The 15,246-nt window shown below is 37.1% G+C and overlaps 1 protein-coding gene across 2 annotated transcripts in view; it reads left to right on the top strand.

The window, feature by feature from the left end:
- The window catches only part of SPOPL (speckle type BTB/POZ protein like), a 38,078-nt gene extending 23,798 nt beyond the window's left edge, over positions 1-14,280 (top strand). For both annotated transcript variants that reach the window (XM_042444307.1, XM_042444314.1), the window contains exons 5-11: positions 1,330-1,457; positions 5,842-6,019; positions 6,101-6,156; positions 7,679-7,801; positions 8,647-8,789; positions 8,884-8,937; positions 10,205-14,280. In XM_042444307.1, the coding sequence (XP_042300241.1) occupies positions 1,330-1,457; positions 5,842-6,019; positions 6,101-6,156; positions 7,679-7,801; positions 8,647-8,789; positions 8,884-8,937; positions 10,205-10,349 (827 nt within the window). In that variant the 3' untranslated portion in view covers positions 10,350-14,280. The remainder of the gene's footprint in view (positions 1-1,329; positions 1,458-5,841; positions 6,020-6,100; positions 6,157-7,678; positions 7,802-8,646; positions 8,790-8,883; positions 8,938-10,204) is intronic.
- The last annotated feature ends 966 nt before the right edge of the window (positions 14,281-15,246 follow it).

Genomic DNA, 15,246 nt, shown 5'->3' with positions numbered 1-15,246 from the left:
ATAGTCTAATGGGTTGCCTCCCCTTCCAGTCCTCTTCCCACTTTGTGCCCCAGTGAATGAAGACGAGTAAGGGTGGGACGTCTAATTGTCTACTCTCCCCACCATTACCTGTTGATTTTTTTTTAAAAATTGCTTTTAATCCCTCCAGGTTCACAACACATATACACACAGAAAGAGAATGGAATCTGCCCATCTCCCTTGCTGCGATTACAGGCATTGGAGTGCTTCAGTCCGGTCACTGCTGTCCTCTTCCCAGTAACTTCTCAGTAACAAAGCTGCTCCAAAATCAAGCAATGGTGAGGGGTTACTCTGATCTACCCCCTCACCATTGATTTCATGGCTCAGCTGAGCTAGGGGCAGGGCAACAGCAACCAGGGTAAAGTGTTCCATTGCAGCAAAGGAATTGGGCAGCTTTAGTCCCCATGGTGTATCAGAGCTAACGGTAGATTGGGCTACCCCTCCCTCCTCCCCTCACTTAAGTGAGTGAACAAGCCAATGAGTGAGGGAGTGCACATGTGGCCAGGCGCCCCAACCGCAACAAATACAGAGGCATGACTGCATGTAAATAAAGTTTATAAAATACTAACTTCCATTTCAGAAGTCCTGCTAGCCTTTGGTTACTGTGCCTTGAATATTTAAAAATAAAATGGTGACACACATCAGTCTTGCCATACTAGTCCCACCTTCCAATTAGCCCACCCACCCACTATGATCATGACACATGTAAAAAAAAAAGCCCCCCCCCAAAAAAACCTGCAGAATAAAAGTGAATTTTTAAAATTTGTATTAATGCCTGAAAGAAGTGAAACATGACATATTTTGTGTCTTACTACAAAACTGTAAACAAAGTAAGTACAATTTTTTTCACCTATGCAATTCCTAAATTTAGTTCATTTGGATAAATATTGTTTAGGATATTACAGTGCGCCCATGCCATACGTGGGCACATTATACGTGGCTTCCAGCTTACACGGAAGCCATGCGATAGTAAAATCAATGTCGCGTGTGCCCGTGACATGTGCGCTGCCGCCGCAAATACATGCCCTAATTGTTTCCTATGCAGTGCAAGCATACGCGGATTTCCCCATATTCGAGCATACGCAGATTTCCCCTTATGTAGGGGTATCTGGAATGGATCCCCCGCGTAAGGGAAGGCGCACTGTACTTTAAAACAAACAATACTTGCAAACCTACATCAGTGATAGCAATTGATTGATTTGGTTATATTTGTCTCTTGTATTTCATTGCATATGTGTAATTATTTAAAAACTCTAATAAGACTGTTTTAATTGAACCTTTGCTATTTTATTTATATTTATTTATTTATAGAAAGCCAAAGAGCATATCGATTTGTTCAAGGCAAAGACTGGGGTTTTAAAAAATTCATTCGAAGAGACTTTTTACTTGATGAAGCTAATGGTCTTTTACCAGATGATAAGCTTACATTATTTTGTGAGGTAGGTAATCAACCAGTGCTTTTTAAAAGAGAATATTGGTTTCCATGGCTATGAATGAGAAATGAGGAATGTTTTAAATGTTTTGTTTATCCTTTCTGTTAAGAAAATGTTGTGATCAAAGCTTTGAGCTCAATGGTTTTGTTATGTATATGATATAAGATCAATTTTCTATAAATAAGTCACTGATCCAGGAGTATAGCTACCTAGTGTGAAGTGAAAGGAGAGTTTAAGGAATGGTCCTGGGCTAAAAATGGTATTCATCTTGCGGGAATGTAGTGAAGCTGCTGATTGAAAGGAAGTAACTTTTTTTTTTTTTTGATGTCTGGAAAATGAATTTCCATTTTCTTGTTACTTCCTAGGCATGTGTTTGTTGCCCAAAGGTTTCTAGAGTGCTTGAATGATTCTTGCTGTCCACCTCCTTTGGTGTGAACCTTGTTATCTGTAGCAGAGTGTAGGAGAGAGGCTTTCTCCCCTCCCTGTCAAAAAGAGTTCCACTCAGATGGCTTTAAAGCTACTTTGGATTTAATAATTATGCTAGTTTGGCTATTTCAAAACAATTTGGAGTATTGGAGCACAGGATGTGCCGAATTGTACCCTCAGGAATCCGTATTTTGGAATTTTAATTTTTTGTCATATATAGACTTCTATCAGACATAGCTTAGAAATAAATATATAAAGATACAAAAACCTATTTTAGAGTATTATAGGTTGATTGAGACCATCAGTTCACCTATACCAGTACACTGGTGCCTCGGGATACGAAATGATCGGGTTACGAAATTTCCGGGATATGAAAAAGTTGGATTGGCAAAAACTGTTTCGGGTTACGAAATATTTTTCGGGTTACGAAATTCATTTCGGCGCAAAATTCAAATGCTGCAAAGTGCAGCTATAGGCTTTCCAGTGCTAACGGAAAGCCTTTTCGGGTTACGAAATTTTCGGGTTACGAAAGGAATGGCAGAACGAATTAATTTCGTAACCCGAGGCACCAGTGTATTGTGTGTGTCATGATAGGAGTCATGCACTTCTCCATCAATTATCATGGCTAGGGATTCTGGGACTTGAAGCCTGACAGCATCAGGAGGGCTGCAACAATTCCTGCCCCTCATGATTGGCAATAGTGTTCATAGTTGCAAGATCCCTTAAACCTTTGCCAAGATCATATGCAGTTTTATCTCAGTGTAATTATATGCCAGTATAGTTATGCCAAATCCTAGAGTTGTGAAGTCAATTGTGTAATGGGCACAGTGGTCTTGAGTTCACTTATCGCAGAATGGTCAATTAACTCCCCACCCATCAAATCCCAAGTCTGAGAGAGGAATGTATGTGTGCTTGCAGAAGGATTGACTGCACTAGGAACTACACTGTAACATCTGAAAGAGCATAGCCAATGAGTAATAATGTTTATTCTAGCATACTACACCGGATAGGATTCAGTTCATAATGGGTGGAATCCTTTTAGTAGTCCTAACTAAAATAGACCTGTTGAATCAGTTGAATTGACTGACCATTTACCAGTTGATTCAGTGGATCTACTCTAGTTGGGACTAACTCATTAGATTCAGGCCAATTTTTGGCTAGCAGAAAAGGAGCATGTGATGACCTACCTGTCTTAATATGTTCAATTATTGCTATCTTCTGTTGGCACTACTTACCCTGAATCCTATCTGGAGCTCACCTAAACAGAATTGCTCCTTTAGAGGACATAATTGCATTATGCACAACTGTTGACTTTTAGGTTTTGAGGCTTTTCATAGAGTCAGTGCTCTGAAGAGAGTTCACTTGGTGTGATTGATAAGAAAAATGGATGTAAAGTATTTTTAAGACAGGTGTGCATGTATGCCTTCGAATCTCCTGTTGACTCAGGGCAACCCCATGAATTTTATAGGGTTTTCATAGACAAGGAATACTCAGAGGTGGTTCTGCCAGTTCCTTTCTCTAAAATATAGCCTACAGCACCTGGTATTCATTAGCAGTTTCCCAGCTGAGTACTAACCAGAACTGACCCTAGGCTACTGGTTAGTTCTTAGGTTCTTACTCTGTGGTGATCATATTAGAGAACTGGACTGTAGGGATGCTAGGTAGCAAAGGAAATAAAAGATTAAATTTAACATTGTATAACATGCTTCTGCTTGAAGAGCATTCTTTCTCCTTTCTTCACCTCCTGAACCATCCAAAACTCCCTCCTACATCTGCTGACACAATTGCTTTTGTGAGCAGAACAACAATGTTGGATCTTGGCCATACAGTGCAGTGTACATATCAGAAAATAACTCCTGCTGTGACAGAAACTGAGCTTTCTCTACCCAGCTTGGTTTCTAAACTCCCCAGTAGCAACTGGAGAACTAAATTTTTATGTCCTTGGTTAGTGCATATAGTGCTGAAAACTAGTGTTAGCAAAATTGCAGTGGTGTGGACATAATTACAAGGCCACAACAACTTTCCATATATTAATAAGGTCTCTGTAGCAACTCTCCCTTGATAACATTTAATATTTACAAATTAATCATTATGGCACAATTCAACTTTTAAACATACGTCACAAAATAGTGGTAACCCTTACTATTCACAAGAGATTGAATGAGTGTGAGTTATTTAAATTAACTGGAAAATCCAATGAATATAGATTCTTTGGTGGAGTAGTTCTTTAGCCTTTGAGAAAAATATATGTAAATTGCTATAAATTATGGCAGTAACCTAAACGATCTTAGTCAAATCCAGTAAGACTGCTTATAATGCTTAAAAATGGAATCCAGTCAAGAAGGTTACGATCCCAGTGCTGTGAGTGTTAAATATACATTGGCAGGTTATCACTGCTGCCACAGACTGATTAGTGGCTTAGGGGGATGATAGATGCTCTAAGTGCTAATAAGTTTACTTTGATCTTTGTATTTACAAGAAATGTGTACAAAATTTTCTTGGCAAGATTACAACTTAATTATGTGTCATTATGCTGTGTAGGGAGAATAATTGAAATGTGGCCCCAGAGACTAAATGGTGCAAATATACTGCATCTTATTTTAGTTAGATAGACAGTCTAAATTAACTGTGTGATGAATTTGTTATGAATGCAGTTATTCAGTTGGTAAGTGGATGCATCACATATCTAGAACTGGAAGGATTCCTATTCTGTAAAATATTCCTGATTCAAATAGTTTGTGTTATAATTCAAACTAATTTTATGAGGGAATACTTAATAAGGATGGAAGTTAGGAGTGCATGTGAAATGTTTTGCATTGCAGTGGTTAGATTATTTGACTTAGGAAAATTAGCCTAGCCCCCTTCAGAATTTATCAGTATCCAAAAATACTTTGATAGAAATATATAATTTATCTAAGAGATTAGCTTTGGACATCTTAGCTTTCGGCAATACTTCTGCATACATTTGGGAAACATGGTGGCCAAGACAGTTACCATGGGAACATAATGTTGACACCCAGAAAAAACAAAGCAAAACACACACACACACACACAGTCTCTTCTGACTGGTAGTACAGACTGAGTATCTCTTATTCTGAAAACCCGGAAATCCTGTGATATGTGATACCGTTGCATGTATATGCAAATATTCCAAAATCTGAAAAAAATCAGAAATCCAAAACACATCTTGTTCCAAGCATTTTGGATAAGGGGGAATCAACCTGTAGCTCTGTAGTTCTCAACCGTAGGTCTCAAGGGATACAAGGGATATCTGGGTAAAAAGCACAGTTCTCTACTATTTAAGATGCAATAGTTATACAATGTGGGCTTCAGAAGAGAGAGCCAAGTTACCTTGTTGAATACCTCTGATAACTGTGGGACTCATTCTTGTCTTATACTCTGTCATTACCAAAGCCATTTCTTTTTGAACTTGGTTAAGCTACTTAATTTTTTTCTTGGTTTATTTTATTTTATTTAAAAAAGTTTACTTCACCCGCACACAGAAGTACAATAAATTAGCTATCAGAACCTTTCCTGGATTACCAATAAAAACACGCCTTCTATACATTTTTTAACATAGTTTAGGTTTATAACTATATCTTTTCACATTTACTGGGTTTTGAATATACTAACAAGGATAAGGACCACTGAGGGCAAAAAACTGATGTGAAAGACAATAGCAATATTGCATGTTGCTGTTGTGTTTCATTAGAGGTAAATTTCAAAGAAAGGTCTGTCCCTGACTTTTTTGCACTTTCAGTATACTAGAGACTGCTTAACTTGTGTTGTTCAAATGGATGAATGTCACTTTGTATAATTAATTACTTTCTTCCAGAATAGTATTGTATATTGTGTCTGAAATACCTAATTTTTCATTTGCTTGTGGACTGATCAGTGCAGATCAGTAACTGTAGGAGCTATAATGTTATGATTATTAGCATATGACCTTGTTCTCTTTTTCTAGGTGAGTGTGGTCCAAGATTCAGTGAACATATCAGGACAGTCCAGTACAAATACATTAAAAGTACCTGAATGTCGACTAGCTGAAGATTTAGGAAATCTCTGGGAAACAACAAGATTTACAGATTGCAGTTTTTATGTAGGAGGACAAGAATTCAAAGCTCATAAATCTATTCTTGCAGGTACCTTCTGTATTATATAATGTTTTAAATCCAGTTACTGCAGTATTGGTACAATATTAATGCTTATATCCCTTACTACAGCTCGTTCTCCTGTTTTTAATGCAATGTTTGAACATGAAATGGAGGAAAGCAAAAAGGTAAGTGCCTGTTGTTATCTGACTTATAATCAATTCCTGAGTTGTTCATATAAAACCTTATGGTTTTGCATAGATTAAGGCTGTAGCAGCACCTAGTCAATTAATCGTCTAGGTTAAATGATGAAAACCCACAGGACTAATAAAATCTCCCCAATTTTTGCTGCACAGCAGGCAGTTTTCAAAAATGTTATTTATAATACAACAACTGGAGCTATATAGGGTGCCAGATTAGGAGAGGCAGTTTGTCTTCCTGCACTTACAGGAATGCCTGCATTTACAACAAGATTGATATGTGGCACAATCTGGCCTACCTGTTTCTGTGCCATAAATTTCAGTATTTCTACTCTCTCCTGCACAGGAGGGAACCCCTGTTCTAAAATGGCACCTGCTGCATGCTCTGTGCATGCATAAATTAGGGAACGCTATTCAGAATTGTTTTTATTGATATGCTAAGGTATGCAAATTTAAATTATGAATCTATGTAAAATCTAGAGAGTTTTCAGCAGAGGCATCCTTTCTTCAAATTGTTTTGTATGTTTTATTGCTAAAATTGCACAAGAAGGATAACTTTAAAGTATTAGTAATATAAGTAAGTAAATATGCCTGTCTAACCTACTGTTGTATGACAATCATGTTGTAATTCAGTGACAGCCATAGTTCAAGATATTTTTTTGATTATAGAGTGCTTAGTGGATTTATTAAGATGATCCTTTAACCTTTTAATAGAAGTGAATTGGAAATGAAGTGAAGGCTCACTATCTTCCCTCTTGTCAGCAAAATGGCAAACTCAGTACTGTATCAGAATTTGTTGGAGTCTTTTGAGTTACATGTCATGGCAAATGTCACTGTGTGTTAAACAGGAAATTGATTGAGAAGCCATACGCATAAAAGTAGATGGAGAACTATGTAAGCATACATGTTCCGATCTTCCACTGTATAACACCTCTCAGAATTTCTGTGATACCTTTCTTAAAAGACTCAAGATGGCTGACAAAATAATATAACTAAAAGGAAACTTAGCAGCACAGAAAATTAGCAGTAATCAAAATAAACACATATAAAACAATATGCTCGATCAAAAGAAAGCCCTCTTTCTTGAAAATAAAATCTAATTGCTTACCAAGTGATCTAACCTGTTGACTATCTCATGATAGGACATTTTAGCATCTTGACACTACTGCATAAAAGGTCTTGGCTCTCATGCATATCTGCTTTAAATTAAGATCACAAACAGACATAGCATAGTTTGGGGACCACAGCCATAAGTGATATTATTCTCTGTTCTCTACTAGAAGCTTGTATGTAATGTTCATGGAGATTTATGGATCTAAACCACTGCATATTAAAGAGTCAAAACTGGGTCCTCAGTTGCATAACATTGAAATAGATTTAATACACCAACCTTGGTTTTTGTTTATGGATACTTAGTAACTATAATGTTATAGTTAAGGTATCATAGAAATTATGTAACATAAGTGGATCATAACAAGACCTTTTCCCCCTGTTCTGTTCTGTGTAACAGAATCGTGTAGAAATAAATGATGTAGACCCTGAAGTTTTTAAAGAGATGATGAGATTCATTTATACGGGGAAAGCTCCTAACCTTGATAAAATGGCTGACAGTTTGTTGGCTGCAGCAGACAAAGTAAGTAATTTATTTATTATTTATGTAATACTATACAAGGGTTTTATACATTGTTTGAACAAAATTTCAAAAATAGTTCAGTAGTTTGAAAAAAGAGCCTAGAAATGTATAAGAAAATATGAGAGCTAGGAATTCTACTGAAATTGCTTAATGCAGGTGCTTGGAGCCCATGGGCCATACATAGCTCCAACTGTATTAAAATAAGGTGTATTGGGACGCTCTGCTTATTTAGAAACCAACTTGCATTCTTGGAAGCAAATTTCTATCAAATGTTGGAGACACAGTGCAGATCTGTGCCCTTGGCAGATGGAGTGGGCTGGGGAAATGGGGGGCCCTGACCTACCCACCTGCCCAAAATCTTCCATCTATGGTTTAGGCAATTGGCTATATAGCTGCAAAAGTTCTGGGTGAATGTACAGGGAACATGATGAACAGCCACCTTATGTTCTGCACTATGAATTTCTTAGAATATTAACAAAGAAGGAATAATTCCAAGAAGTTCTGGTCAGTCTTCAGCACTATAGGAAACATACAGAGGCATTTAGATTGAATCCTTAATACTTGTTTGAAGCTTGGGTCAGGAACTGCTTATTTTTGTCTCTAAAAATGGGGAAAGTACCATTAAATACATACCTAATATGTGGCCACTACAAAACAACCCCTGCTTGACCATTCACTGAATGTGTGGGCGAGAGAGTGCTTTCTGTTTAAAACAGATGACATGTCTTTGTGAGAGGCCAGGCATTTCAGAATTCCTGTTAAGCATTAGAAATGTCTGCTTTTCAGAGCATAATAGGAAAGAATAAATATAAAAATTGAGCATTTTTTTCCCTCTCTCTTGTTAGTATGCACTGGAGCGGCTGAAGATCATGTGTGAAGAAGCTCTGTGTAGTAACCTCTCAGTAGAAAATGTTGCAGAGATCCTGATTCTCGCAGATTTGCACAGTGCAGAACAGTTGAAAGCACAAGCAATAGACTTTATTAACAGGCATGCAATTAACTTGTTTTAAACAAATTCCTTGTCCTTTAAAGGAAAGTCTGAAACATATTAATTAATATCTTAATACTCTCTCATGCTGCAGGTGCAGTGTTCTTCGGCAACTTGGTTGTAAAGATGGGAAAAACTGGAACAGCAAGTACGTATACAATTCTCACTTCAGTATTGTCTGCAATCAACCAGGTGTTCATTGTCTTGACATTGTACACATTCATATGACTCAACAAGTGTTGGTATGGTTTGCTGAAAATTGGCCTGTTGTTATTTTTAACCATCTCTGCTAACAAGCCATGACTTGTTAACCAGCAACAAACCACCATCTGATTATATGCTGTGTTGTTTTGTTCCAAACTGTGGCTTCTCTAAATGAACTGAAGGAGGGGCTGACAGAAGAGGTGGAAAGTAAATAACTCAACCCAGTTATAGTTTTTTGAGGTCTTTCAGGCTATGTGGCCATGTTCTAGAAAAACCCACAAAAAACTATGGATGCCGGCCATGAAAGCCTTTGACTTCAACCCAGTTAGTTTTGTCATCTGTTAATAAAGCATGGTTAGCTCAACCCATTGCTGATCATGTTATGTGAACCTGGCAATTAAGTTGTATTGGGGCAGAAGAAATTATTCCAGTGATTAGAACAATCTACCCCCATGGTAGTCGTATATTTGTCTCTCATGTTTCTCCTGCTAAAAAGTTGAAAAAACTTTCTGTTATTGGTTTCTCTCCTTTTATTCATTTTTGTAGATTTTAACGTAAGAAAAGGAAACTGTGCATAAACTGAGACAGTTATTTCCTAATACATAGATCACTTACATTGACAGGAAATGTGTTCCATTTTCCTATGAACAAATGTGATATATTAAGTCAGGTCTCATGGGATAGTCATATAATATCCACCCAGAACAGTAGAGAGCACTTGCTGAAACCTTAAACCAAGGTCTGAAAGATAGCTTTTGTAGTCATGACCAGACTTAATTTATGTGACATCATTAGGGCAGCTGTATTTAAACATCTAATTCTGTTCTTAAATTCCTTTTAAGTCACCATTAGTTTCAATGGGGCAGGCAGAGGAAGATTATAGAACTGTATCCAGAGAACTGTAGCAATTAGATTGTCCTTCTTTATAGTGACTCATCTTGCTTGTGAAACAGATGGAAAATTGACCTAAACAATACAGTTCTAAGCATATTTACTCAGAAGCTTCATTGAGTTCCATGGGTCTTACTCACAGATAAGTGTTGATTGGATTACAGCCTCAGGTAGTTTCAGACACCTTTCATTATACATGGTTTAGATTATACCTTGGGAATATCTGCCATCAAACTTAATAGGATCAGCATGGACATAGAGATGGTTGCATTCTTACCTAAATAATAAACTGATTTTTATAAAACTGTTCTGTTTTACAGCCAAGCAACAGACATAATGGAAACAGCAGGCTGGAAGTCGATGATTCACTCCCATCCCCACTTAGTAGCTGAGGCCTTCCGTGCGCTAGCATCTGCACAGTGTCCACAGTTTGGCATTCCACGCAAACGACTAAAACAGTCATGAAATCTTCCATGAACTATAGAAAATTAATGACTCCTCATCCATGTCCAGAGGGGCTTTTTAAACAAAACATCTGTCAGAATTTGCTACCCCTGTCCACTGAACAGAACCTGAAAGCTTTTGAGAATGGATAATATATGGTTTAATAATCAGCTTTAAATTAGACTGATAACTCTCCAGTTCACTGAAAGGCCTTAACGTCAACTGCTCTAGTTCATTTGTGATTTCCTTGTTTTGTTTTGTAAATTGTGCCTTGTCTTTTTGACTCGGCTGTGTAGGATTGCACTAGCTCCATAACGCAGTAATGCTGATAAATGAAGACTGCTCTTGAAAGGGATTTTTCTCCTTTTCCTTCCTTCCTTCCTTCCTTCCTTCCTTCCTTCCTTTCTTTTTCATCATTCCCCCCATCCCAAAACAAAGATTATCATTTGGTCTTGTGGTAACTGGAAGGTTTCAACAAGCCTCTCATTAAAGCACTTGAACAGAAGGCCAGCAAGCACTCCAGTCCAAGTATTGTGTTTCGAGTGCCTCTGACTACCTTCAAAGGGTGCTGCCAGGCATGCTGTGGCAATATACTACTCTGAATATAATTTATTTTTCATTGGTTCAGGTGAGTGAGGGATATATGCAATGTCTTGGCCCAGAAATGTATTTTTGGGAGAATTTGCAAATGCTTACTGTGTGAGTGTGTCCATCAAGTATTAAAAGGAACACACAGTAACCCTTTTTGGCCTGTATTATTTTATGATACATTGGTGTTTTATGTTGGACTGAACCAGAGTGAAAGCTAGTATGGGGAGAGGATAAGTGAAATGTGCTGAGAATAAATAGTTGTTTCTCAAGTGTAATACGTGGAAGGTCAAGGATGCATAAGAATGACCAAATGTAAATTTCAGAAATGGGCCAAATTATGGATTCTTAGTATGCACTTTTAACGTGTAACTTTTGTATGTTGTGTGGTACATATATATTTTGGTTTTGATAAATATGGTACAGTAATTGTGGCCTAACTTTTGAAATACATTAAGATGCCCACAGCCACATGGGATTTAGTTTTGTTACTGCAAACAAGGAAAGCATGACTTTAGAGATGTTGATTCAAAGTGAATATCTCAAGTGTTCATGTTAGAATCCATTCTATTTTCACACATAGGACAGGCTTACCTATGTTCCTTTAGTGTGTGTACGCACAAGCCTGTTCACACTAGTGGAAGTTGCACAGACACACACTTAGGAGGAAGAATAGAAGTCTGAAATGTCAGTATTTGTAAGCACTGACTTGCTGTTTTTAGCATTTGTTATTGTACTAGCATTGTGGATGGTATTGAAATTCTGCATAATGTGAAAAGGATATAACAACCTGTAAACTGCTTGTAATGGGCCAGTTTCATATTATACAAACCTTAGCTTTAATGCCACCACTTCCAGTATATTTACTAGCATTGTTTACAATTGGGAGGATTTGTCTGCAGCAGTGCACATGTAAATGTCTCTTGACCTATTACATTGAATTTTACTTTTAAAATGGTGATGTGCTATATCTGTTGTGTGGGATGAGTTGCATTTATCTGTCAGAAAAGGGAATTCCTCTGAATTTTACAATGAACAATTTTGTTTGCCCCATCTGTTTCATATACTTAGTCCATAAATTTCTTTATCTTATCAAAAGGTGTCACTTTTCTGTTTTCAGTACGGAAGTACTGATAGCCTGAAAGCTCTGGAGCATGTTTATTCTGCACTGTTGTTTTGTGTAAACCATTCTTAAAGAGTAATTGGGGATAAGAGGAGTGCTCCCAATCCAGAATATCCATATTTTGGCTGAACTTGTTCTTCCAAGTGAAATCAATGTAAATTGTAAAGTGCCATCTTAAGGCACTGTTAGAAAGGCCATTTTAGGTCCACTCCTTGTGGTTTCAGTGTGCTTAATCATTGTTCAGTGAACCGAAGGGGTACAGAGATGTTTTATCCAGGGAGGCATCCTAGGCTTTAACGTTTATTGGAAGTTTCCCTTTATCTAAATTACATTCTTATACTGTTCTTAGCGGAGATGAAATGTAAGAATGTGTGCCACTTTGTGTCAGAGAAACTTGTGCTGCAGTGTAACAAATAATCATTATGAGAAACCTTGCATCTTGAAACTTGCAGCTATAACATGCAAAGTGACTTGAATATTTAATACTGTAATTGTCAATTTCAGCTTGTTTTTAGATACAGAAAACAAATGGAACATCTTAAGCATTTTATTTAGTTTTAAAGAACCTTAATAACACACATTATACCAAAAACATGGCCAAAACATTGCTGTAAGAATATCTACTTCTTTATAAAAATCCAGCAAAATTAGCAAATGCATACCATACATGACATTAATAGCCAATTATGACAGTTTATTTACTATATTATCCATTGGCTATTTAAAAAGGACATAAACAGAATAAAATAAATGCTTTGTGCATTGGGTGCACTATAATTCCTTTTCTTTTCTGCAGTGAGCCACTTGCATTGTCTTACTCTTCCAGAAAGAGCAGGCAACAACAACTTTCTCTTAGTAATGGCAGACTGTGTGTATTTTCCCTGTTTTCATAAAAATAGATGGTGAATTTCAAAGTAATTCAGAAGAAAAAGTTTATTTATAAATATTTTCTAGCTGAAAGCTAGACATTTTGTGAGGGCAGGCGACAGCTCACTTAACAGGATTTTTCAGCACAATTATCAAAGTGCCATGTTTGGCTTGCCAATTCTGCCCCTTAAACACCCATCAGCCATCACTATCAAACTTTTCCCCTGAAGGGAGTGCCCTGCATGTGTTGTGTAATGATGTGTGGTTTTTAACAAAGATTTATTTTCCGAAAAATAGGACTCAGTTTGCTGTTAAAAGTGGCAGAGGTTCCACTTAAATGACTTATGTGACAGTGTTTTTTCAGTGAAGGAAACTTCAGTCACCCACCCCGATTTTGACAGTCCATTTACTGCATGCTGAAGTATGAAAGCATAGTGCCTTTTTGAAATGCAAGCTAAAAAGATGGCTAATTCTGAAAATTCCCTGGACTGATTCATAAGGAAGTTGTGAATATGGATGACAATAAGTATATGTTCATCAACCTGACCACCTTCAAAAGCTAAAACTTCAAAATATTTTTGAATTTCTTTCCAGAATGATTGAAGGCATTCCTGTGGACTCAAGATGAGACAGATTAAAGGATTTAGATTATTAAGGGATAAGGATTATTTTAGTAGGATTTCCCCCGTTTCAATTCTTTAAATGTGGAATGGCAATGTGCTCTCGACTACATCAGATAGAAAAATACAAAGCATAGTTTGAACATTGCCCTCCTTTATAGTAGGATGACCTTTCAAGCTTAAAATTTGCTTGTGAAGTTCCCTTAGAAAATATTAGGATTATCAGTTGGAGATATTCGGTATTAGGTTAGGTGACTACCTAAAGCCATTATCCCCCCCCCCCCCCAGTTTAAATTTTTATTGGCTGGGTTGATTGAATTTTCTTAAGACCTCCTATGAACTACCAGTTGTTCTGTTGTACAACACAACTGCATTGATTTACTTGCTTTCTGCTTGCAGCAAATGGACTTTCCTTGAAATGGATTCTCATTATTTGTGTCAGTGTTTGCTGTGGTTTGCGTTGATCATATTCTTTAATTAAAATCTGGATTTTGATATGTGAGAATGAAGGTTTATTTTATTTTATTTTATTTTTTGAGTCCTGTTTTAGAATCAAAACATTGGAAAACTTAAACCTGGTCTTAGTTGAAAGTTACTTGCATTACCTATCATGATAGAACACTTGCATCAAAAACCATCCAGCCTTTTATATCCGCCTGATGTTAACAGTGAAATACTTTTTGTACCTTGTTGCTGAAAATATTTTTGCATTTCAGGACATCAAGTTACAATAAAGTTGTTACTTATACAGAAATTCTCTGTGTACCTTGTTGTCTTTTGTACATTAACTTTATTACTGTTACTGCAGGCTCCATTACATTTGAGATATAACAACTTGACACATGCTCATAACATTTTTTCAGTATATGTGTTGCCATTTTATTTCTGCCAAGAGCTAATAGAAAGCTCTTGGTGAGGGGGATTCCCAGCAGACAAGGGATCATTAAGTAAATGGACGCCCTGTAGGTCTTGCCATTCAACAACAGAACAATACACAGATCAACATGGAAATCACCTCCTCCCATCCAACAGTATATATACCCCTCTCTCTTCCATGCCAGCATTCTCTGAAGATGCCAGCCACAGCTGCTGGCGAAATGTTAGTAATAGACACTTCTAGGACATGGTCACTTAGCCCAAAAACCCCACAAAAAAACTATGGATGCCGGCCATGAAAGCCTTTGACTTCATAATAGAAAAGTGCTTATAGCTGAAATAACTGCTTAAAATAGATTTGGTTCCCAAAATATCCTTTTTTCCATTCATAATGAGTTCAGATAAATACATTGGATATCCCATTTAAAACTATTATTAATTTCTCTGTTTATTTAGAATATTTATACCCTGCTCTTCAGCAATTATTGTATTGTATTAATATATTATATTCAACTATTATTTAGTTGTTTGTGATAAATTGCATCAAAAGTTCATAAGAAGCAACAAAATGCCATGGTAAATGAAGCCAAATTGAGCTCTGCTGATTGTTTGGATGAGGTTTAATTAATTTCAGCCGAAGACACAAACAAAATGCTTGAAAACTCTGGGCCACAACAGGGCCTTCCTAGATAAAGGGAACTGTGGCCCGGTACAGACGGGCCTCATGGCATGTCTTGATGACGTGCTAGGGTTGCCTCGGGGTGTCGCTTATAGACACCCTGCAAATCTAGCACATATTCTGTACATCAAAATAGCGTCACCCTGTACAGATGTATGCCGCCAT

This window comes from Sceloporus undulatus, chromosome 1 (assembly GCF_019175285.1).
Source record: "Sceloporus undulatus isolate JIND9_A2432 ecotype Alabama chromosome 1, SceUnd_v1.1, whole genome shotgun sequence".
Lineage (NCBI taxonomy): Eukaryota > Metazoa > Chordata > Lepidosauria > Squamata > Phrynosomatidae > Sceloporus > Sceloporus undulatus.
This window is presented reverse-complemented; position numbering and strand designations above follow the sequence as displayed.